Source organism: Acanthopagrus latus, chromosome 5 (genome assembly GCF_904848185.1).
Source record: "Acanthopagrus latus isolate v.2019 chromosome 5, fAcaLat1.1, whole genome shotgun sequence".
NCBI classification, from domain to species: domain Eukaryota; kingdom Metazoa; phylum Chordata; class Actinopteri; order Spariformes; family Sparidae; genus Acanthopagrus; species Acanthopagrus latus.
Genome location: NC_051043.1, coordinates 21034495 through 21058114, shown reverse-complemented (window position 1 = coordinate 21058114; position 23620 = coordinate 21034495). Strand labels below are relative to the sequence as shown.

Below are 23620 nucleotides of genomic sequence, written 5' to 3'. Positions count from 1 at the left end.
ATAACATTTTTGTTTCATTTCACGTAAAGTAACATCAGGAAACTACATTTGATCATAAAACTGAGGAAATGTTTAAAGAATTTACAGCATTTAGATTTAGATTACAGTTTACACCCTCTTTGTGGCCTTTTGTGGCTCCAGAGGACACCGCATGTAATCTGATGAACTGCCTCCAGTGATGCCCCCCCCAAATTGCATTGTGGGTAATGTAGGCACCAGGTTTTGAAAAGGAAGAAGAATGTGTGGGATAAAGAAGGCGACATCTCTGGTTCAGCTGTATTGATTTTGATCATTTGTTTAAAACTTGTCCATAATGAGTTGAACAGTGTTATAGGAATGTAATGCTGCACCAGTCGACTGCTCTTCAGTCCCACTGTGCTACTCACTCTCTGATTGACAACACTGGAGGCAATTTATCAGATTAAATGCAGCTCCCTCTGGAGCCACGAAGGACTTTATGCTACTTTCCCCACATATGCAGTAGTATTCTCCAACAGCTGTAAACAAACTTTAATCTATAAAAACTTGAACTACACGTCAAATGTTGTGATTTCTTAAAAATTGATATCTTGAAACCTAAAAGTCTGACTGAAACATAACTGAAATCTTCACAAATAATTCAGCGTGGGAACATAATAAGGTGATGAATAATGGAGTGACTTGTGTCCAAAAAGAAAACATACTGTATTTCATTAAAACTTACACTCTGCTGTCATTTTATGCACACATAACTAAAAGAAATACTGCAGCCAAACACAACAATCGTACAATAAATTCTACCTCTGTGGAGGTTATAATGTTGAGTTTTGGTTGACACTGTTTCAGAGGGGTGCTGATTAAACTGTATGATGCGTTTGGAGGATGTCGCCTGCGGTGCTGTTGAAGTGTACATAGATTTACCTAATAAACTGAGAACTGAGTGAGAGGGTGCACACAGTTTTAAAAGTGCAATGTGTCAGGAAGCAGTTTGTGGATTCTTTCTACTTAATCACAACTTGTTAAGCTCCATTGATGGCTTGCACGTGTTTCAGAAGTTAACAATTAATTTCACTTCTGATTGCAGATAAAATACAAAGGAGATGCCTCTAAACCAGTTACAGCACAATAGTTCAAATTCAGTTGGTTTTATGGTCATTAGCAGGTGTCACTAAGGGGAATTTGGAGCCATGTTGGCTCTGTGCAGTGGCTGCAGCCCATTGCAGCAGCAGGTGAGGCCGTCTGTGTGACACAGGTAGGAAATGCAAATGAGATCAGTTAGAGCTGCTCTTCTGTACTCCACTGTATCGCTCACCCTCAATCTTCAAAACCATTCGCATTCAAGAACCGAAACAAAGACATTTCCTCATGACTTGAGCTGTGAAGACTCGACCCCAAATCATGACAATGGTAAAGTACTGTGTTTTATTTTTGGTCATTTTTTTGTTGTTGTTGTTCTTACGTTCTGTTAACTTTGGGTGGAGGGAGAAGGAAGTGAGCAGGTGTTGTCGATTGGCAGAGTTTCTGTGGCTGTAGTCCTCTGTCAACCTTTCACTTTTGTTACATTTATATTAGCTGTTTTTCCTTGAATAGAGCAAAGACATAATGGCTGCTACAAAGTTAAAGTTATAATTGTGCGGGAGTGTGAAGGTGAACAATAAAGAGACTCCCAAGCTAGTGTTTGGAGATAACCTGAGAGTAAATAGTGCACACCGACACTGTAAAATCCAACAGAGTGACTTTGCTTAAAAATATCGAGGAAACTGGTTGCATCGACATGACCAAGTAAACACTTCAGTTGAGCTTTGTACAATCTAAATGTAACGGTCTTCTTTACTTGGTCATTCTGAGGTGATCTGTTTCCTGACTTAAAAAGTAAAAGTAAACCTTTGAAGTGACAGTGTACAGGCTTCAGTAATGTCCTCTTCTCTTGGCTGAGCTTTCTTTTAAGTTTGGTCTTTGCACCAGTCCTCCATTAATCAGTTTCTTAATTGAAGGTGAATTTATTAGAGTTTAATTTGACATGTTTTATTGTGCTTTACTTGGATTTTGATTATAACATCGAATCACTCTCTCTTTTTTATGTGTTTTAAAGCATTGTTTGAAATGAGGATTAGGCAGTATCTCTGTTTTTATCTGAAATATTAAAGCTTTAACATTGTTGTAGATTTCAAGGTTAGTTAAATTCGAAACCTAGCGAGCAAAAACATAGACATACATATAATTTGCTTTGCTTTGGATTTGAGTTGAGTCACTTTCCCATGATGCATTTCGGATTCTTTTTTGCATGACAATGCAATATTGGACAGGGTTCGCTCAGAGATTCAATCTGCAATATGTCATGGAGGGAAAGAAGATCTTATTTGAAGATTTAAAACAAACAAACAAACAAACAAAAAAACATTGGCATTGAGCTTTTGTGCAGTTTCAAATTCCATAAATGTATCTGACATGTACGCCCCCGAACGAGGCCACAAGTCGACACATTTGTTCTAAATGCTACAGGTGCTGCTGGAGTTTAGATCTGCTTTATATATTTGACACCAAGAATATGTCCGTCCATAACGTGTATGTTTTTTTACTTGTTAACATTATGAGTGATACTGTGCTGCAGGCATATTCAGCTTCAGCTCTCTCCTGATTCTTTGTGTTGACAGGACATGACTGATGTAAGTTCCCCCTAAAACAGTTCATGCAGATAAAATGTTTTGTTGTTGTCGAAGTGATTCTGGTTATGGTCCATGGTGAAAACAAATGAAAACACATTTAATTTATTTATCCATTCATTATGATTCTGTGTTTCAGAGTACACAGTGTCTGCAGCACATACAGTATCTTACTATCTCTGCCACGGCATAATCATTCAGAAACCAGACCGGTGGCTGTTTGTTTTTTTTAATGAATATTTGATGCAGTTATCCGTGATAAAACACTATTTCTATTGTCTGAATAGTGAATCATTTGAATGATGTTCACTGCATCTTGTCCTTGTTTGCATCAGATTTCACTTCATGGTCATGTGACTCTTTCCTTTTTCCTCCTGGATCACTGGCAGAACTTTTCACTGAGACTTGACATATGCTTTAGAGGGAAGTTACAGACACAAAGAGGCCACTGTTTGTTGTAACCTGACCTGAAAATGTAAATATCTTTAGGGTTACTGTGTAAGGACACACGAAACATGAAGAGCAGAGCAGTCAAGTCAAGTTCTTCCTGTCTCTCTTTTTATCACCTCTCACCTGCGTATCAGGTGTCAACAGCAAGTTGAAAAAAACAACAGTTTTCTCCCGTTTTCTGACATTTTGTGTGACAATGCGTGAGAGTCAGGGGCTCCGCAGTCCCCCCCTCTCTCCTGTCTGTCTGTAATAATTTACTTTACATCAACACTTCCTCTACAGCCGCCGGGCACTGTGGGAATGCACAGATATCGCCGCTTCACTTCCTGATTTCGCTTGTCGTGTGTTTTTATCTCCACCTCCTGCTGCCAACTTCAGCTGCAGTCACACCACATTCAGATCAACTCTTCTGTGTTTGAACTGACTGTTTTGCTCATTCTCTGTTTCAAAATATAATTCACTGTGATTACAATGCAAAATGGACAGGTACTGGATCTTTACCCTCTCATTTAACATTAGAAGAATGTAAACAAATGGCCTTATAAGCAGTGGAACAAGTACTTTACTCAAGTAAAAATAGCATTTCTACAGTGTATAAATTATATTGAATTAATCATACTGTTACAAGTATGAGTCATGCATTTAAATGTTAAATAATGCACTCAAAGAGCCAAAAATAAAAGTATCCATCATGAAGAATGGCCCGTTCTGGAATGATTTATGTTGTAATATTATTATCAGTATTGGGTTATAATTATGGAAACATTAATGCAGAAGCCAGAGCTAAGTTCTTAACAGTGTATAATGCTTTTTAACTTTTTTAATCCATAATGATGTCAAATAAATTCAAAAGAATATAATTTGCATCTGAATTGTTGAGGAGTAAGGTAGAACAAAGTCTGTCAACTTGAGAAATTTGAGTTAACATCTAAATAAGCTCTATTGTTCGTCATGGAGACGTTCCCCAGAGAGCAGCTGCTGACTCAGCTCCAACGATGAGGCTGATCAATAACTGAAAGTCAATGATTACAAGTCTGGAATGCAGTGATGTTTATTTTGCCAACGTTAAATCTCATCTGAGGTTTCTGTGCTTTTTTTCAGAGCTTCTTTGGGAAACTGAAGAACCTGTAAGTATTATTGCGACCATCAGCACAACCTCTTGAGATTCGCTGTTCGTTTGTTCTGTGCGTGATAAAAATTGGTAGTCCAGCATCTCACCTCGTCTTCCTCTCTCTGTCAGACACAGTGGACCTCCAGCTCCACCCAGAAGGACAGGTGAGATGTGATCTGACCTTTTTTTTGTCTGTTTCTTTTACTGCATCATAAGCTTTGTTATCTATCAGCATCTTTTTTAATCCGTCTGTTTCAGATGACAATGCAGGATGGCCACAGGATGAGTTTGTGAGTAAAAAATAAAACAAGTTCATAAATGTGTTTTTACTTACTTCTAGGATTTAAAAAGTGCATTTTCCCCTGTTATTTTATATGTTACTACTGAAATACTGCTAATACTGAAAAACACTGGTTCTTAATTTCTTTTTTCATATCTCTCTTGAACAGACCTGTTCTAACACTGTGTCTTTACTTTTCCTCACGTGAATTTTGGCAACTGCAAAATGACGCCAAAAAGGCCTCTAGTTTTGTTTGCCATGGTTTTATTGAACTCATACTAATGTCTCACTATCAATGACTACATGTGAACTGCTAATTGTTTGATCCACCGGCAGGATGACGAGGAAGGTGACATGTATGAAGCGCCTCCCTGTGAGCGTCCGGCTGTGAAAGTCCCACAGAGACAAGTGGAGGAGAACGTTTACCTGGGTAACAACACCGGGACATTATAGATTGGGTTAGGGTTACAGCAACAAAGCCCTTCAGCACAGAAACCTCTGACAACTTAAAGCTTTTCCCCTTAAATACTGTTCCTTGATGCTACCCCCTGCAGAGAGGACGTCCAGTCCTGCTGTTCCTCAGAGGAAGGCGCCTCCACCCAGACCAGTCAAAGCCTTGGTAACAACAGTCTGTTTTCTGTGTTTCTCTGCATCTAACAAACATGTTTTAAGATCTGTTTTGATGAAATGATCTCACTTCTGTCATACAGAAACCTCAACAACGTCCTGAAGATTCCCACTATGATCACAACGCCAAGAAGCGTGAGTGCTGTGTTACCCGCCTGTCTTCATCTCTTCATAAATAAATGCCTTCTTCAGTCTGACACAACCACATCTTCCTCCCTCACAGCACCTGAGATAGACAGAACCGAGAAGCCTGGGAGAAAGATGATGATGCGCCCTGCTCCTGCTCCTGCTCCACTCCCCGTGTCCAACACTGAGGAAGGTGCAGTAATCCTTTCTACCAACACAAACAGGCCTTTCATTGAATTGACTCACCAGCATGACATGACTGTTGACTGGGGTGGGGAAGGAATATGTAGCTGCACACCTGATCTTTCCCAGGACAACATCCTCACAGCACAGAGACACACTGAGTTTAACACCGCAAGCAGCAACAGCAGTTTGTTGAAGGAATACAAGCAGAACTGGGTAGTGTGAGTTTGGCAGAGATTGCAGCTGTGGCTAAAATAAAGAACACACTGCCACCCAGTGTAGAGCCATCAAACTGCACCTTGAGTGCCTTGGAAACTCAACTTCATCAGCAAACTGATTGCCAAGTTTGCACCAAAATAAAAAAAAGTTAAAAGACAAGAATCATGTCGCCCAACACTTCACGTCGACGCAAATGAGCACACTATCTCAGATTCCCTGCCAGTGTCACACTGGAAAGACCAAAATGACGTGGAAATAACTGTTAAACTTAAAAACTTCAGGATTAACTAACTAAGTTGATGGATAGCTGACACATTTTATGGGTTACTGTCTGACTCTACTGTTAACTCTCATTTGTCAAAGCTTTTATTGGTGGTGATAATGGTAACCAGCACCAATAAACATGTATGATACCACAACAACGCAAATGACTGGCAGTATTTTCTTTTTGCATTTCAGATGTGTATCTGGATCCAAATGAAGAACAGGTAAATTAAACTCACACGCACAAACATTTTTTCTCCCTTTTGTAAGACAGGTCCAGATACAACCAACATCTCTTTACAGCTATCTGTATTATTTTATGCAGTTTGTTGCAGTTCTGTGTATAATATCCAGGCAGGGGAGTGTTTTCATGGATCTGGTCTGACAGGAAGGTTTGAACAAGAGTCAGATAGCCTCTCTCAATGTGCAGCTCAGTTGCAGTGACCAGAGACCTGCAGGATGTCACTCAGTGAGACACAAAATGACTAAAGACAGCATCTCTTCTCAGTGTCCTGCTCATGTGTTGTAAGGGAATGTGCCCATGTTCGTATGTTTTAGATCCTATGATTCATTAAAGCACTCATGGGGCCGCTGTACTTTAGCCTGAGCAGATTCGATGTAGGAGTAAGTGTCGGCTCTTTGGTATCATTCAAAGACAAACTTAGGCTTCTGAGGTCAGGGTTATAGAACAGTATCATCTCTCAGATTCAAGTAGAACTAAGGGGCTTAAAACACCACATAATATCAGTTCACTCAGGAACCAACCACTTATTGCAAATTGTCGTACAGTTAAAGTTGGCAGAAAGGAATCAGATCAGCAGGAAGGTTTCTGCTTCCCTTCACAATCTCTTGGCTAATTCAACAATTAAAAAAAGCTTACTGACAAATATATAATGTTGTCAATGTATGATTTATAACATACTTGTCCTTTTGTGTTTCAGGAAGACAATGATGACCTGTATTTGGAACCTACAGCTGGTAGGTTGATCGCACTTCACAAGCGCTAGACGCTCACAGTGATGGTAAAACACAGTAGCTGCAGTATGTATCGTGACAGACAGCTTCCTTTCCTCCCACTCCCTCAGCCTGCCCTCCTCCCCATCGTGAGCCGAGGAGAGTGACTCCATCTCCCATGCCGGCCTTTGTACCTCCTCCCACCCATGGGTAAGTGCGCCTCAACCTGTGTCAGAGCCGCTTTCATGACCAGAGCATGGTGACATGCCTTGACCTGAAGCAGCCTTCACATAATCTGTCTGATATGATACCTTCATACCCTATGTCACATCAGACAATAATGCTGCTGTGTTTTTGCAGCAAAATGCAAATGAGGATGATATAGTAGTGGCATGATGCAAGAAATTCCTGGTAATAAACCTGCAGTGGAAATAAACCTCCTCTGTGTCTGCAGGGTGAAGCCTCCGGTTCCCAGAGCTAAGTCTGTGAGTGCGTCTCTTCATCTCAGTGCTTAGTCCGATCATTTCCTTATGCTAAGCTCTGTTCTCATTTAAAGTGAGACTGCCGAGACAGAGGGCTGAATTAGAAATGGAAGTTTTGATTTTGACTCAGTGTTTTCATTTCCCGCGTAGGAAATTAAGCTCCCTCCCTTTCCGGGTTCACTCTTGTCTCCTTTGAATGATGCAAAACCAGGTAAAGAACACATCGACTGGATTTGTTAAAATACAGATATCAGCGCAAACCACATCTTAAAGAATCTGTTGAAGACTACATATGTTGCCTCCGTAGCTCCTTTGGTTGAAGCAAGACGTGCCACATTTCCTGGCATCGTCTATCCACCACCACCTACCAGTGTTAAGCCCCATCCGCCACTCAAACCCGGGTAGGTGAAGATTACAAAAGGGCCGCAATGATATACATTCATTTCCAGCTTGTTTTTTGCACTTGACATCATCTGCAAGTGCATGCATACACCAAATGTAAATGCAGTGGATAACGTTAGCCTTCCTGTCTTTATTCTAGCCCCCCAAATCCTCCTATGGCAGACACTAAGCCTGTGGGTAAGCTCACACTTAAGAAAAATAAAATCCAGAGGACAGCTGTGATTATTTGGGGTCTGCTTAGATTTTTCTTTTAATAGAGTCCAAACATTACATGGATCCGACTTTACTTCCTTCTTTTTTTAACCACCTGCCAAATACAGATTTCCCAAACATGCACTTGAAACATAACATGATCTCTATGTTTCCAGCCTCCTCTGTTGGTTTGAGGGCGACCAAACAATCCGGGAATGAGGTACGGTATCAATCCACATGTAAAAAGTAATACAAGTTGGTTGGAACTGCTTTACTGTTACCGATGTATTGATGCCATGTTACAGGACAAAGAATGGTTCGCTGGAGACTGCAGCAGAAAGGCGGCTGAGGATCTCTTAATGAGGGTCAACAAGGTAAACAAAACAGTTCAGTTTCATGCTATAATAATCTGCTAGTGATGGGAGAGTCATTTCAACGGCAATCAGCTTTTATTTCCAGCCAAGCAAACTCTCGCTGCACAGACGAATGAGAAATTCAATCAGCGTCTATGGGCATGTTTTTTGCTGACACTCAAAAGTCAAACGTGAGTCAGACTTCTTCGGGGCGTCCATTTACATCACTTACTCTGTGATAAATGTTCAGTCTTTCTACATTCCCTCAACCCTTATTTTTATTTCTGCCTCTCGGATCTCTTATACTTACTTTTGGCCCTTCCTAAAGCTTTCTAAATTCTTCTTCTCCATATATTTTTACATCTCATTCAGTGTTTCCATGTTGCTCACATTTCCCTGCTTTTCCTTGTCGTAGGACGGCGCCTTCCTCGTCCGACACAGCTCAGCCCAGAGTGCCCGGCAGCCGTACACCCTCGCCGTGCTCTACCAGCAGAAGGTCTACAACGTTCCCGTTCGTTTCCTGGAGGAGACGCGAGGCTACGCCCTCGGAAAAGAGGGCAAGAAGAACGAGGAGGTGAGGGAGCAGCAGGAAGGAGAAGACAAAGAGAGGAGGATTCTGGGAGAAATGCAGGGTTTTCATCTGATAACCTCTCTCCACTTGTCTTTCCCTCTCAGATTTTCGGCACCCTCGACGAGATGATTTCCCACCACAAGAGTAACCAGCTCCTTCTGATCGACAGCAAGAGCCAGGCCAAGCACACAGCATATTTAACCCACCCTGCACGCCCTTAAAACTACACTACCAAAACGAGACCGCTATGAGCTTCAAGAGGATAAAAGCACAGTTAATACTAATAAAAAGATACTATAGGTCTACTGTGTGTCCCCTCTGTGGAATTTCTGCTCTGTGACATAATTTACACAGTCAAATTTCTGTTATTTTTTATGCTGTATATTGAATGAAATAGACAATGTTAAGTTCTGATGCACGGAAAACTCACAAGATTATGTGAATGTATCAAACAGTTGCTCCAGGGTACTCTGCTGCCATGTGACATGAGAGACGCTTTAACCCCCAAAACTTAAAGCTGAGCAGAGATCGTAAAGTTCTGACCAAGCGATTTTCCTGTTTTGTGCCGTGTCTTCGTTTCAGCAATACTTGCACAAGGTTAAACTCATGCAAATGTGCCAGTGTGTTACTGTAACAGTCATTCGGTCCGGATGTTTCTGCCTTTGCACCACTTTCTTTCACAGACTTATAAACACACAAACTGTATATTTCTGCCGTCGTAACACACGGAGCTGCATCACAAGCCAGCAAATCTACAGCCGTTTGTTCAGCCATGCCTCCATGAATCAGTTTGTTTGAGTCACAAGCACAGATTTGGTGTGTGTGATTTCCCGAGTAGTTTAGTTTAATGACTTTGATTTCAATTATATTCTTTGTTACACGTGTGTTTACAGTGTGATTTTTTTGTAGATATTGTGCAATAGAGACCCAAAGTCAAATACATCTGCTGCACATTGTTTTTCTTGAATTCATTTTACCACTGTTTTCTATATTCACTGTCTCTGACCAGGATTTAGTGCATCACGGGAGGTTGATCCTTTACTTGTGATAGATACTCGTCAGTGAGGGTCAGTGTGGTGAGCTGGGGGTTTGTGGCTTTAAGTGAGACACCAGCTGTTTGTGTGTGTGCGTGTGTGTGTGTGTGTTTGTGTGTGTATGTGTGAACTGCTTTCCAGTGACCACTGACCAGATGCTGCTGGTTACACCTGCTTCCTGTCGGAGTGAAAGCACCTCCTCTGTGGCTGAACTATAAATCCTGGATCTGTCAGCATACAAGATGGCAGAAAACCCCTTGTGCATGACTTAAGTCCAAGAGTGCAAAAAAATCCACATTATCCACAGAGTTGAATCTATTTGAATCATTTTGATAGCATGCTTCAGTAGTATAAGCCCATTTTGTAGCAAAAACTCTCCTGTCACAACCGGTACGTTTGAAATAACTGCCTTTAAAATTTAGTGCAAAGCATGAATTTAATCTAACGCCAAAGCCAAACAGTGGCTGTAATGTGCAGTGCAGTTTCAAGCTGTCTAATCATATTTCAATACCGGCCCTGTGAAGAGTAGCTGCATGTATTTGCATGTAGGCAGGTGGTGTAAATGAGCACTAAATAACTTCCTGGAGCCAGTGTAATTTGGCAGGTGGGCGTAAAGCGTCATGTTGCTCTGTTCCAGGATTACTGCTAGGATGAAAAACTGATCTTAGGTCAGGGTCTTGACCTCTTTTTTCTTTCCTCTCATGTCTACTTCCACAGATTAGCAGCTTGCTTTAGCCCCTGCCCTGTGCAATTTGTTCTATTAGCCTACATGCAGGATTTTGACCCCAACAACAGTGTGTTGTTTGTATCTCACGCACAGCTTTCAGAATCACTCCAACAATAAAGTCTTGAATTCCATTTTAAGTTTTAGAGTTTAAGTTTTAGTTTTTTGTTTTTTTTTTGCCTTTATTAGGTAGTGTGAGCAGAGACATGACAGGAAATGAGAAAAGGTGGGAGATGGCATGCAATAAAGACATTTCAGTTCAACCCAGGACCCCAAATATCTTCATTATAAAGTAAACTATAACAACATGGAGACTTATTGTCACTGGTCCATCACTGGGTGGGTGACAGGTCTGAACATAAACATTGTTTTATAAGCCACATATAAGACAGTATATACAACAAGGTTTCGTTCTAAACTTGTCTGTGTATTGATAGGATCAAGTGGCACGCAACTGTTTCCTTACATATTAAACTTAATCACAGTTATCAGTTGAGGAAGTTTAAATCATCACGTGTGAGTCAGATCATGAGTCAGAGCAGCAGCAACTTGAAGACTGTCTCTGCTGTCCACATCCTGGATGTGATACTGACACAGTCGTGTGATAGGACTTTGGTTTAAGGAAGGAAGTTCTCCTCAGCAACCGCAAAGTGACAGCCGAGAGAAGAAGTTCACCCAAAAATTTTAATTAATGTAGTCAATATCGACTCATCCCTCATGCTGATCGAAAGTCAGGTGAAGTTTCTTAGTCCTACAAAACAATTCTGGAGCTTCACAGCAAAACAGTGTTGCAACATCCCCCTAAACAATGGGGACTTGTGTCTAACAAACAAACTATATAGTCTATATATATAAAGTCTTTATAGACTTTTCAAAGCCAAACTCTTCACAGTAGCTACTAAGCTAAAAGTGTTAGCATGAGGTCAACCACGCGTTGAAGGTGTAACCTAATGAATGTCTTTTCATATCAGATTGAGCTGTTTTAAAACAAGCCTCCATCTACTTCAGCTGTTTAGGAGAGTGCTGCAACACTGTTTTGCTGTGAAGCTCCAGAAATGTTTTGTGGAATAAGAAACTTCACCCGACTCTCCATCAGTACTGAGGAGAGAATACAATGACTGGATTTTTTTTTATTTATTTATTAATTTGAGGAGACCTTATCCTTTAAGATTTAAAATGACTTTTAACTTAATACTGAATTTTCATACAGCTTCCCATTTTCTCTCTGAGCAAAAGTTTCCACATCGTCTCAAACGTTGTAAAATCCCAGAAAGTTTTTTTTTTTTTTTTAATGCAATACCAAATCTAATGTGATGCATGACTGAAATAATGTGTTTAACTTATTCCACTGTATATTTCTGCAGTTGTGCACAACCTGCTGCTCACCAGGCGTAATGGAAAGATGATGATGAGAAGAAGAAGAAAAGGTGCAGCTGCTTGAGAAAATCACTTTGATACGTCAGCAATTTTATCTGGTACAAAGATAAGCGTCATCCGTGCAACTCACTGTCCTTTTGGAGGGTGTGTGTGTGTGTGTGTCTGAGTGTGTGTGTGTGATTTCGTAGGAATCATGCAAAGGTGGGGCGCCTGTCACGAGCCCTGATTTCGAAGTTGGTGAAAAGGAAGGGGGAAGGGGCTGCGGCGGAGGGGTACAAAGTGCACATCCGACCGCTTGACAGCTCCGAGAAAACTAAAATCCACGACACGGGCCGCTCGTGCGAAGTCATCACTTACAATAACTCGGAGCGGATTTTCCTAGGACAGCCCCGTATCCTTACATGGCCCGCGGAGGAGCTGGTTTACGCACGCGGCTCAGTCAGTAGTAGTTGGAGTGGACTAGTTTTCCTCGCGGAGGTGCGGAGTTTTTTCTTTTCTTTTTTTTTTTTGATTCAGGACTGGTGTAGGGGGGCTGCTGAATGGGAGCAGTCACTGGATTCGTGTGATACCAACGCCAGCCGCCCAGACTAACCTACTACTGCCCATCGTATTTGACTTTTTGGGGACGTTTAGGGCACAAACAGAACAAGAACACCTCTATTCCTCCTGCTGTCCCCTTCCCCTTTCCTTCTTCTCGGATTCTTCTGAAAGACAAATCCACCAGAAATGGCTCAGATACTGCCGATACGATTTCAGGAACATCTGCAGGTAAGACAAGAAAAAAAAAAAAAAAAAAAAAAAAAAGAGGAAAGCCCTTAAAATGATCTCCAGCTCCTTTTTCTTTTTTTTTTGCGCAGCTCCTCGCCCATGTAGATCCGCTCTCGCACGGCACATGTCGCATTTAAATGGAATCTGAAATAGGGCTGCAGGGTGGTGCTCAATATAGCTACAGGCCTAGTTTTTCTCCTGCCGGGCAGATGATGACTTGGGAAAAAATTGACCAGTCAGATCGGATACAGCTCTCCACTGCGGACCGGTGCGTGTGTGTTTGCGTGCGTGTGTGTGTGGATACGCCGCAGTTTTTCCCCCCTTCTTGTCGCTGTCATTTCCAGTCGGCGCCGATGCAAACTGCGGTGTTTTGACACTTTTTTTTTTTTTGAAATGTTGTTGTTGTTGCTGCAGACAACTGAGCTCAGCTGTCGGTGGTTACATTGTAACTGAGACCTGAATGGCACTTGCGCTCTTTGCAGCTTTGTTAGCTACCATGTTGTTGTCATATGTCCTGCAGCAACACACTCCCAACAACACCAGCACCGGTCAGCGCGTTATTGACTCAAACACACACACAAAACCCCACCATCATGTATTGATACTGTCAGGCTAAGTGAGGTGTTATATTAAGAGTAGGTGTGTGGAAGCACTCACTCACAGCAGTGTGGAATACATTCAGAAAAAAAAAAGAACTGCATCTCTAAGCTGTGATGCAGCACTTAGGGGTCAGAAAACCACGTTGTCTGAGCAAATGTCTCTATTGCAATGACCGAAAAAAAACCCCCACATGAAATCTAGTTTCGTATGACGGCTTCAGTATTGATTTGGTGTGTCTCCCAGCTCGACTTGTGGTATATTTTTTTTTCTCGTGCCACAGAGGAGCGTCTGTGCAGCTTCAAGATGATCAACATGACAGTGGAGCAAAGGGGGCCTGTAGTGTTCGGTTGGCAGTCCTCTTGGTGGAAAAAACAACCTAGAATGCCTCTTAAGAAGTGAAAACAAACAGCCAGTTATGTGGTCGTCTGTGAGGAGCTATTTCCACCATGGCCCTCTTCCCCCCCGCTCTGAGTTTGGACTCTGGTAATCGTTGTCCCACGGCAGCCCCCGGCGCTTTGGTGTCTTGCAGCCAAAAGAGAAAGTTTGTGACGCACCCCTCCACCTCCCCTCCTCTGTGGCCTGTTGTTATGGTAACAGCAGGCAGTGAAATGGCCTTTCACCAAAAAAAAAAAAAAAAAAAAGCCCCAACCCCCCTCTGTCTCTCTGCTCCCTTCCTCTGGCCAGTAGCCCCACTTTTGTCGGCCAAAGATCCTTTATCCACCCTAAAAAAAAAAAGAAACTGCGCTGGCCAAGAGAGCTCGCAGGGCCACCAGGCTCCTCTCCTCACCGACACAACCGCTGCACGCTGATGGAGAGCAGAGGAGTACCTGGCAGCGTCTGGGTTATCAGTTCAAACGGCACATACCTTTCCCCACATCTCCTAAGAAAATCTCGCCTCGAGACAGTTGATAAGCAGAAGACTGCTCTACGTTCCACCTCTAGCGTGAAATCCCAGCTCTGCCCTGGTCGTATCCCTCTGTGAATCTAGGTGGCTCCAGCAGAGTGAAAAATGCTTGGAATTTGCAATCCCAGGACTTCGGGCCTCAAGTTGTTTAGCGTTTTTTTTTTCTTTTTTTTCTCGTGGCCTGGTATTTACAGCTCTGTGTTTGTAGTCTGGGCCGGGGGATTCAGGAGCGTAACGTGTCGACCTGGCCTTCGCAAAGAGGTTCCAGCCTGTAGAACCAGCGGTTTGAAAGGTATAAAGAGCAAATCAGATGCTCCAGGTATCCTGGTTATTCCACTCAGAATAGCTAAAAATGAAAATGAAGTCGTTATATACTCACTGTGTTGCCAGTGGAAAGTCAGGTGAATTTTCAATGTTCACAAGCCTCACTGCAAAACATTGTTGCAGCAAAAAACTCTTCTACTTCAGATGGGTTGTGCGCTAACTGTTTTAGCTTAGCAGCTACATTGAAATTTTGACCTAAAAATAACTTATTTTCAAATCAATTTGGTATCTCAGGGCTTCTAGAGAGTCTGATTACACCAGACCAGCTGTACGGACCACTAAATGTCTAGTCTTTTAATGTCATCGCCATCTACTTCAGTGATTTAGGAGGATGCTGCACTGCTGTTTTACTCTGAAACTCCAGAAATGTTTTGTTGAAGCCTCGCCTGACTTTCTATCAGCATGAGGGCGAGTAGATGATTCTCAGGATTGTAATTTTTTTGGGCGAACTTGTCCTTTAACGCAACTCTGGTGTTTTAATGCGGATGTGGAGGATGAGGCCTGGATCTCGGGAGCTATTGTTTAACCAGCGAGAGATTCGGTTCATCTTCTGCCTCCACACCAGCAGCAATGGCCCGCCTGCCTACCTTACACTGTCATTAACGCTGAGCTGTGTGGTAGCGTCTCCCTCCCTCATTACTCTTTGTCCTCCTTGCTTGTTTGCCTTAGTATGATTTATGATCCAAGGTCCACGCTGTGTATGAGGGTGTCAGAGTGTGTCATCAACTGACCAAATGGATCAGTGCCCTAGCTGGATGTAGGCTACAGCACTGTGTTTTTGAAGTTGTGTGGATTATGTTGGTGGCAAGACCAGGGGAGGAGACGACGACAGAGAATGGTTCGTCGAATCATGAAAGTGCTAAAGTGCGAGTCATTTGCAGCTCGTGTGGCTCTGCTGCTCTCTGCCAGCGCGGCGGCCTACGTATTGTAGCAGCTCGTGTAAGTGCAAAAATGTCCTGCAGCCCCGAAGCGCCTGAACATGGTCCTGTCGGCTTGAGTTAGGAGAGTCCAACCTGCTGCTCTGCGGCTGTTTACAGCATCCTGGTGTGTGCTGCTGTTATCTGTACTGATGACATGATGCCACCGCGTCAAACCAACGGATGTGATGGGCAGATGAGGTAAGCAGGCCCTATTTAAGTCCTGCAAATCACATCAGGAGGGGAAGCAGGATGACAGAACAGTCTACCAGAGCACGTCTGTGAGCAGTGGCTGGTCACCAAAACCTCATCATCATCAATGCATTGAAAGAGCACTTTCACACGCACACACACACACGCACACACACACTATATGGATATATACAATATGATTGTGTCAGCGCTTTATGTTAAATGAGTCATGCACAGTTAAACGTGCAGTGACTGATTTCGGGCTGCAGCTAATGGTTACCTTCATTCACGATGAATTAAACCAACATTATGTAACTCTTTTACCTTAAAATAACAGCTTCAAAATCATGTGATGGTACTGTGTCTCATACTATTGAGAATGGCGTTACTGTAATACGTAACAAAGAAACACATCAAGTCCTAGGGTCTAAGATCAGTGTTTAGAATAATACTTGATTGCTTGTCTAATCAATTAATCAACTATTTAGCTCAAATTCTTTTGGCCCCTTGTGGGCAGTAAGATATAAACTCTTAAGCACAACAGTGAAATATTACTACCTATGTCAAATAGCAAAAGCTTATCTGGAGTTGTCTCATATTTTTTACACTGTTTCGGTCTTCTCCACCTCCTGAGGGAAACGTCAGGCTCTTTAACAACGTAATGCTTCACTATACGTTCACCAGCTCACGCTAACGTTGTCCTCTGTGTGTTCAGCTTGGCAGGCTGGCAACAGAGGATTTGTAGAGCTTCTTCACTAAAAACAGAAAACAAGGCCGTGAGAGCTGTGAGAGGGATAAAAGACATTAAACTTGCGGGTCAGAAAACCAAAACAGTGAGCTGAAAAACACTATGAAACACTGCTTTTGCTTATTAATTTGCTGAGTTTTTACTATAAAACATGAATAAGATTTTTCTGATTCCATACAGCAACACCTCCACGTCTCTCCGCTTCATTCCTCTATTTTAATTGTTTGTGTAATCTCCTCCTGAACCCAGAACCCTCATCTGCTGATGCAACGTGTCAGTGTCTCAGCAATGCATCCACCCAGTCTATGACTCACCAAATACCGTCAACGCTGTATCATCAGTGAAGTTCAGCTGCCTTTGTTATCCTTATGCTGTGTTTGTGGTTATTTATCTCAGCTTGTTTAGGCAAGAGGATGTCTACGAGTCTGTGTATGTGAAAATGTATCACTGGACGCAGCTTATGGGTCACTGGAATCGGGGGTTTGTAGTTTAAGTGTGATTTTAGTCTGGAATGTTCTACTGAGACGGAGTGTGGGGGGTTTACTTCCGGTGAGTCAGTTGCCCCACCCTGAACCGTATATAGCCAAGGGCCTGTGTTACTGGAACTGTACAGACCTAGCACTCATCCCTCCTTCATTCCTCAGAAAAGGTACATTTATCACTCTTCTTCACACTGGTTCTCTGCCAACACCCACCCTCCCATCGCTTTTAGCAGGATGCTGGACTGTGTCTCCAGCTCTTCCTTTCACTCCTGTCCTTATCTTCTCCCCCCACTATCTTTATTATGGTCCCCTCCCCACCGTCTCCTCCCAGAGATAGTTTTGGCAGTCTTGAGGAGATGCAGCATATGGCTCTAATCCTCCCTCAGGGCTTCTCTGTGGCCTTTTGCAAGAAGCCTTTATCTTGCACGTCTCCACAAACTCACACACTCCAAGTGTACATTGAGTTGTGGCCAAGTGGTTTGAAATCATCATCAGAATATTAATAAGGATATCTTCGTATATTTGTATCTATTTTGATATGGTCAATAAAACAACAACTATGTAAAACAACCAAAATGGTGCAAAGCTGCAACAGATTATTATTTTCAGTATCAATTAACCTGGAAGCTGTTTTTTTGAATAAACAAGTTTATTCACAGTTTCTCTGACAGGCAAAGTCCAAACATGTTCTGTTTCAAGTACAATAAAATCAAGAGAAAAGCAGCACTTTTTCTTCTTCTTTTTTTGTTTCTGCTCATTTGGACTCATTCATGTCAACAGTAAAGATCATTCCACTGCAGTACGATTTTAGCATGAAGCTAAAAAATGCATTTAATTACCATTTACCATAAGGTTGTGGGAATGGCGTTTACTGGTCATAAAACCAATACAATGAAGTCCCTTTTTTTATTGTTGTTATTTATTACCCCTTTTGTGCCAGGGTAACAAAGAAGGCTTCCTTACGAAAAATATCTGAACGGTTTTTATCAACTTTGAAAAAGCATGAATTCGATTATAGAAATGAATGAAAAACCTTTGATGTGGCTTCATTCATAAGACAATACATCAGATATAAAACTACCCACTCAGTAAGAAGAATTTCCTACATATCCTTACAGACTGATGGCAGGAATGTCATGAGTCAGGATCTTGTGAATGTGCCAGCGCAGAGTTGATGTGACACAACAGATAAACAATGGCCACTGCTGTTGGTGAATGTCTTCATAATTACTGCAATAGCACACAACAACGTGAATATCAGCCACAAATGATGTTCAACAGATAAATCAGTGCAGCATATCCAGGGCTGCCAATGTGGGGAAAACCAGGTCAGTGGTGTTGGGCCCTGGGTCATGAGAGGGGCCCAAAAGGATCCTCTTAAAGGTGCACAGTGTAATTTGTGGAAAGTACTCACACTCAGGAAGGTGGTATTTACAACATTAATTAGGTAATAATACAATCTCAGGGCATTGGAGATTATCCTGTCCTTGGCATGAGCAAGACGACAGGCGGCCCTGATATATGGCTCCTTGGCTGAAAAGCTCCCTCATGACGGTATCAGACTACACAGCATTTATGTCATGGTCACAATGATTAAGCAATCAGTCTTGGTTCACAAGACTGGCAACACTACAAGTATGAGACCGAACAATCACCGTTCACGACCCTCTGCAAGTTCATAGTTCACCTGGGAGGCGGGACAGGATGATGATCAATCACGACTACGGAAGCTAGCATAGCTAACAAGCAAGTTTCTCACTTGGTTGCTGAAGTGCCTGCGCTATTACGCGGCAACATTCTTTCTCTTTTGACTCTGTCATGGTAGTCCCTCAAGGAAACACCTAAAAGTCAGGACAAGCTCAAAGAGTCGTTCCTCTACTCCACTGTTCCACTTGGTAGCAGCATCCTTCTTCCTCTTCACCATGTTAACATGTAGCATCAGAGCACTCTGTCATCCTATTGGTCATCGTAGAGGGACATGTAGTTTCCTTTTTCTTTTTAAGATACAAAAAATTCTGACATGTTAGACCTTTCGTCATGGTGTCATTAAGTGTCCCAGATGCAACATCACCGTTAAGTTATTTTACACTACGCTTCTGTTCGTCTTTCCCTACATTCATAATGGGACCAAGTCGTGTGAAAATTTTCCTGAATTCGTGTAGTCTGATCCTGGCATTAGAGGAACAGCGAAGTTTGGCGATAATTCTCTGTGTTTGTGTCACTGAAGACTCCCAACACATTAAAAAAAGTGATTTGATCTACTGTTAATATAAAAGAATATTGATTAGTGCAACTAGGAGTAATTTTCCATGTGTAGTGTAATGGAAAATCTAAAAATGCTATTTCTGGGATGTAACTGATGAAAGAACTTTGCTTCTCTCATTGGATCCCCTCTTCCGACCCCGACTGCTGAAAGCTACATCCTTCCTGTTTTGTAGATGACATGATTTAAATGGCTCAGCGGTCATGATTTGTTGTCCGGCTCCACCAGCCAACTGCGGGATAGTGCAGTCCTTGTGATGAGCATAAGGATTCCTTTCCGCTTGCCTCAGACTGCATAATGCAGTCGGTTCAGTCATCAGAGGGAGAGAGCGTGTTTTGGTCTGTCCTCGCTGTTCACAGTTAGTTTGACAATGTGCACAATCATTCCTCTGTTCAGCTGTTAACCTTGGCGGAGTGTTTTTCATGGGTTCTGGTTCTGATAAGATTTGACACAGCAGGAATTGACATCAGCTTTTTTGTGTTGGGACTTCTTCTCATTGGAAAAGTAAATATGCTGAATAATGAGTCTGATTAGCTGACGGTGGCTTGTTAAAAGAATTCTAATTTATTCTTAGTTTTAGTGGATCTCTATCTGGGATTTTGGTTAAAGCTGAATGATCTACTGATAATTGAACTGCTTCACAGCTGGTTGCTTACATAGAGAATTAACTGCAGTGTCAGGGTTCAATGGCAGGCTTTGCTGAACTAAAGTAATACAGTACTAAATCTAGACATTGAGATGGTCACAATAATGGCAGCGAATGGGGGGGAAGAAATCTGTCATCTAGGATCAAAATTCTTCAGTAACTTCAGGAGACTATTAGCAGCTATAATAAGGGTGTAAAATAAAGCTGTGTTGAGTTAACATCCTGTTGTCCGCCGTGTGCCCACGCTTGTTCTCTGGCTTCTTGTAGCACCAGACCGTCTGTCTGGAAAACAATCTTTAAGAGTATCCCTGGAAAACTGGAGCAGACCTGCTGCTATTTTAATCAAAAAACACCATTTCGGTCTGCTACTCGCTGCTTCTTTCCCCCCCTGCAAGGCAAAATGTCAGCTGGTGGTGAATATATTTTCCCACTGCATTTTTTTAGTTGTCGGGAAAGAGACATGACTCTTTCAGAGGTCTTAGGCTGCGTTTAGTTGGAATATTGCCTTCTTGTTTTTCTTTAAGTCCAAACGTAGGAAACTGTCTGCACATTATGATGGAGAAGTCTTCCATGCTATTAATAATTTAATGTGTTTTGGTTTGACCACCATAAAAACCTTAGCTCATCCTTTCCAATGTTTATTACAGCTTTATGTTTATTGTAGCACTCTTATAATTACTATAATATAGTTATAAGCAGATACTTCATGTTTTTGTCAACAACTATCACACCACCTTGGTGGCATTGATAACTTAGGATAAACAGATTATGATTTATTTACAGTATATTAGATTAGAGTTTAAAAAACAAGAAAACACCAAAGCTGCTATGTGGATTCTGTTACTATTGGACTGATCCAGACTAGTTCCTCCCCTCTTGCTTTCAAGCTTCATGCAAAGCTAAGCTAACAGAGGTAAGAGTGTTGTTGCTTCCAGTTCCCTGTCAGAAACTGCATATTTACCAACATGTCATACTCAAAGAGGACATTTGTATTTCATGGCCAGAATTTTAAACTAAATCGAAAACGAATACAATAACTTATCAGCATAGTGTGAAGGAAAATACAATGGTGACGTGTAAGATGTTGATATTGTGTTGCATGCTAACCAGCTAGCCCTAGCCCGCCCAGGTGCTAGGGCTATAGTTTCAGCTGAGGGACGTAAAAGCAGCGACTTTGGCTTAATAAGTTCATAAAATGTCAAGAAAGGAGATATCTTACATTTATGTTCCTTACTCGAGAGAAAAATACACTGTACTGAATAAAGATTTCTCTCTTTTACCTAACTAAGACAGGATCAACTGTCTTGTTAGCACTGTTAGCACGTAGGACATTCAAACCAGACATGAAACTCACCAAAACAGTCATGGTTGATTTGGGTGAAATAAATTCCTCAATTCATTGTCAAATATAAGAATGTTCCGGCTCTGCACTACATTTTTGCCCACTGCTGATGGCCAACTGTCTCTCAGTCCTCTGCTGCTGCGCGCCCATCCTGTCCCCGCCTGCTGTGTCTTCTCATCCTTTGAGTTTTATTCTTGTAAATCACCGCTCGAGTGCATCTTAGGTAAACTGGAATCTGTTGCTCTCAGAGACTGTGTTCGGTCTCACTCTGGTGTCCAGCAGTGTTTTCTGGGACGCAGGTTGCGTTTGTCCCATTGCCCACGGTGACCTCCCCCCCATTCGCTCAGCTAAAAAAGACCACCTGAGCCACTTCCTACATGCAGCTAGTACACTGTGTTATCCATCATCATAATTACATAAAGCAGTCACTAAGTTATAATTATTGACACATTAACAACATTATTTGTGTTGTTTTATTGTTTCCAGTTGCAGAACATGGGGGTGAACCCGGCCAACATTGGGTTCAGCTATCTGACCATGGAGTCGGACAAGTTCATCTGCATCAGGGAGAAGGTGGGCGAGCAGAACCAGGTGGTGATTGTGGACATGTCCGACCCCACCAACCCAATCAGGAGGCCGATCTCTGCCGACAGTGCCATCATGAACCCCGCCAGCAAAGTCATCGCCCTGAAAGGTAAGAGTATGTAGATAAGTTGAGACACGGGACAACACATTCAGGTATTATCATTTTTGCTGTGAGAGAAATAAACAGTTGCTGGCAGTGCCGGAGAAATTAGTGGCTTTATACCAAGAGCTGAGGTTATTATGGTTGTTTAATTTCCCAGAGTGAAGTCTGCACGGCATTGACGCTGTTTATTTGTTATTAGTTTCAACAGATTTAACCATCTACTAGCACTGCTGTGGGAATGCCTCTGGTCATACAATGACTAATGCTCCGTCGATGCTGTAAATATGTAGAGTGCACTCACTTTTATTGCCTGAATGTGCTAAATTGGTTGTGCTGATTGATTTTATGCCACTGAATTTTGCCCTTTGATCACAAACACAAGCGCTGATCAGGATGATTTGCCTGTAACGCTTCTCTCTCTCTCTCTCCCTCTGAGGATAATATGACCCTGTTTGCCCTTTCCCTCTGGTCTGCCTGTGTCTTCTCATTCTTACCTGATTGACACTTTGCTTTTTTTTTTCCCTCCCTCGCTTTCTGTCATTTCTCAGACGGTGAGTTGCTTTCCGTCTGTCTGCCCGTCTGGCACTCTGTTGTGATGACACAGTAGCCATGTCTCTCTCAAAAAAGCTTTCCCCCCCCCCCCCCCCCCCCCCCAAAGTACGCAGCGCTATTTTGACCCCAGATCAATCAAAAGACAGACAGCTGTTTAGAAATTACTTCTGGTGCCTCAGTATCACTCCCTTACTCTCACCTAACCTGGTGCCACTCACTGCACTTTTATGAGAACTATACATGTGTTAGCATGATTCGTCTGTATGCTGGTAGAGTATATGTGTGGTATGCATCATCAGATATTACATACTAAAAGGAGTTGGGGCAGCGTTTGTGTCATTGCACGCCTGTGTGAGCGTGTGCCAGCAGCCAGCAGCAATCAGATCCTTACTGCATATACATTAATGTGTCTATTGTAACTGTAATGGCTTCAATATTCACATAATTCATGCATTACCCCACCTGTTTGTTCACCTTGTGACGTTACTGGTAAATAGATGTTACTGGGTCTACTCTAAAGCACATAAAGGTTGTTCAGGCTCAATCACCCCAAAATGTAAAAAGCACATTTTGTCCTCGCACTGTGATGCTAGTTCTTCATGTAGAAGTTTTGGGGAGGGGTTGCAAAGCTTTGGAGATGACGGCCACAGAGATGTCGCGTCTTCCCTTGAATCTTACAGATGTAGTTTGCACTCGACTTGTGGTGCTCAAAGAGCCAAAACATGTTGGTGATCTGGTAGCTCGAGATAATCGAGAGTTGTGAGCAGTTTCATGTAGGGACTATTTTCTGTCCGAATCCCCGAGCACAAAACTCTCGTCCTTGAGTAGAGGGACATTTCTGTCTGTGATGAGGTGTAGAGAAAAGGCACACATCTCTATGGTCCATATCTCCAAAACTTGATAGCTTGCAGCAAAATGTTCTAGACCGATAAATGTGGAAAAATGTGTTTATCTATGGGTGAATTGTCCCTGTAAAGCTGCTGTCTGCTCTCTTTAGGCAGAGCACAGTTGCACCCAGTAAGTGTGAGCTAGGTTACAGTGTGCAGGGTGGCGCTTCCTTGGACTATAAAACACTCTTAACCAGAATGACAAAAAACAGACTTTCTCTGTCCTCTAGCCGTGCACATAGTTTTTATTTTCCCAGGTTTCAAGATATGTGTGACTGATTCTCTACTGAAGTGGAGCTAATAATGGCATTTTGTT

At 42.3% G+C, this 23620-nt stretch overlaps 2 protein-coding genes across 5 annotated transcripts in view; both read left to right on the top strand.

Annotated features, from left to right (window-relative positions):
• The first annotated feature begins 1222 nt into the window (after positions 1–1222).
• Positions 1223–9812, top strand: si:dkeyp-117b11.1 (B-cell linker protein). The gene is made up of 19 exons (XM_037097019.1): positions 1223–1386; positions 4194–4219; positions 4333–4367; positions 4462–4493; positions 4820–4913; positions 5038–5102; positions 5194–5245; positions 5334–5429; positions 6098–6126; positions 6844–6880; positions 6988–7066; positions 7311–7341; positions 7489–7549; positions 7646–7739; positions 7880–7917; positions 8109–8152; positions 8238–8306; positions 8701–8859; positions 8961–9812. Exons 1-19 carry the CDS (start codon positions 1378–1380, stop codon positions 9075–9077), a joined length of 1167 nt encoding a protein of 388 aa, XP_036952914.1. The 5' UTR covers positions 1223–1377; the 3' UTR covers positions 9078–9812.
• Positions 9813–12356: 2544 nt separating this feature from the next.
• The window catches only part of cltcl1 (clathrin, heavy chain-like 1), a 29676-nt gene continuing 18412 nt past the window's right edge, over positions 12357–23620 (top strand). The window contains exons 1-3 of one of the 4 annotated variants that reach the window (XM_037097903.1): positions 12357–12759; positions 21664–21871; positions 22414–22416. In XM_037097903.1, coding sequence (XP_036953798.1) covers positions 12718–12759; positions 21664–21871; positions 22414–22416 — 253 coding nt within the window. In that variant the 5' untranslated portion in view covers positions 12357–12717. The remainder of the gene's footprint in view (positions 12760–21663; positions 21872–22413; positions 22417–23620) is intronic. The other 3 variants (XM_037097905.1, XM_037097904.1, XM_037097906.1) reach the window with 3 other exon arrangements.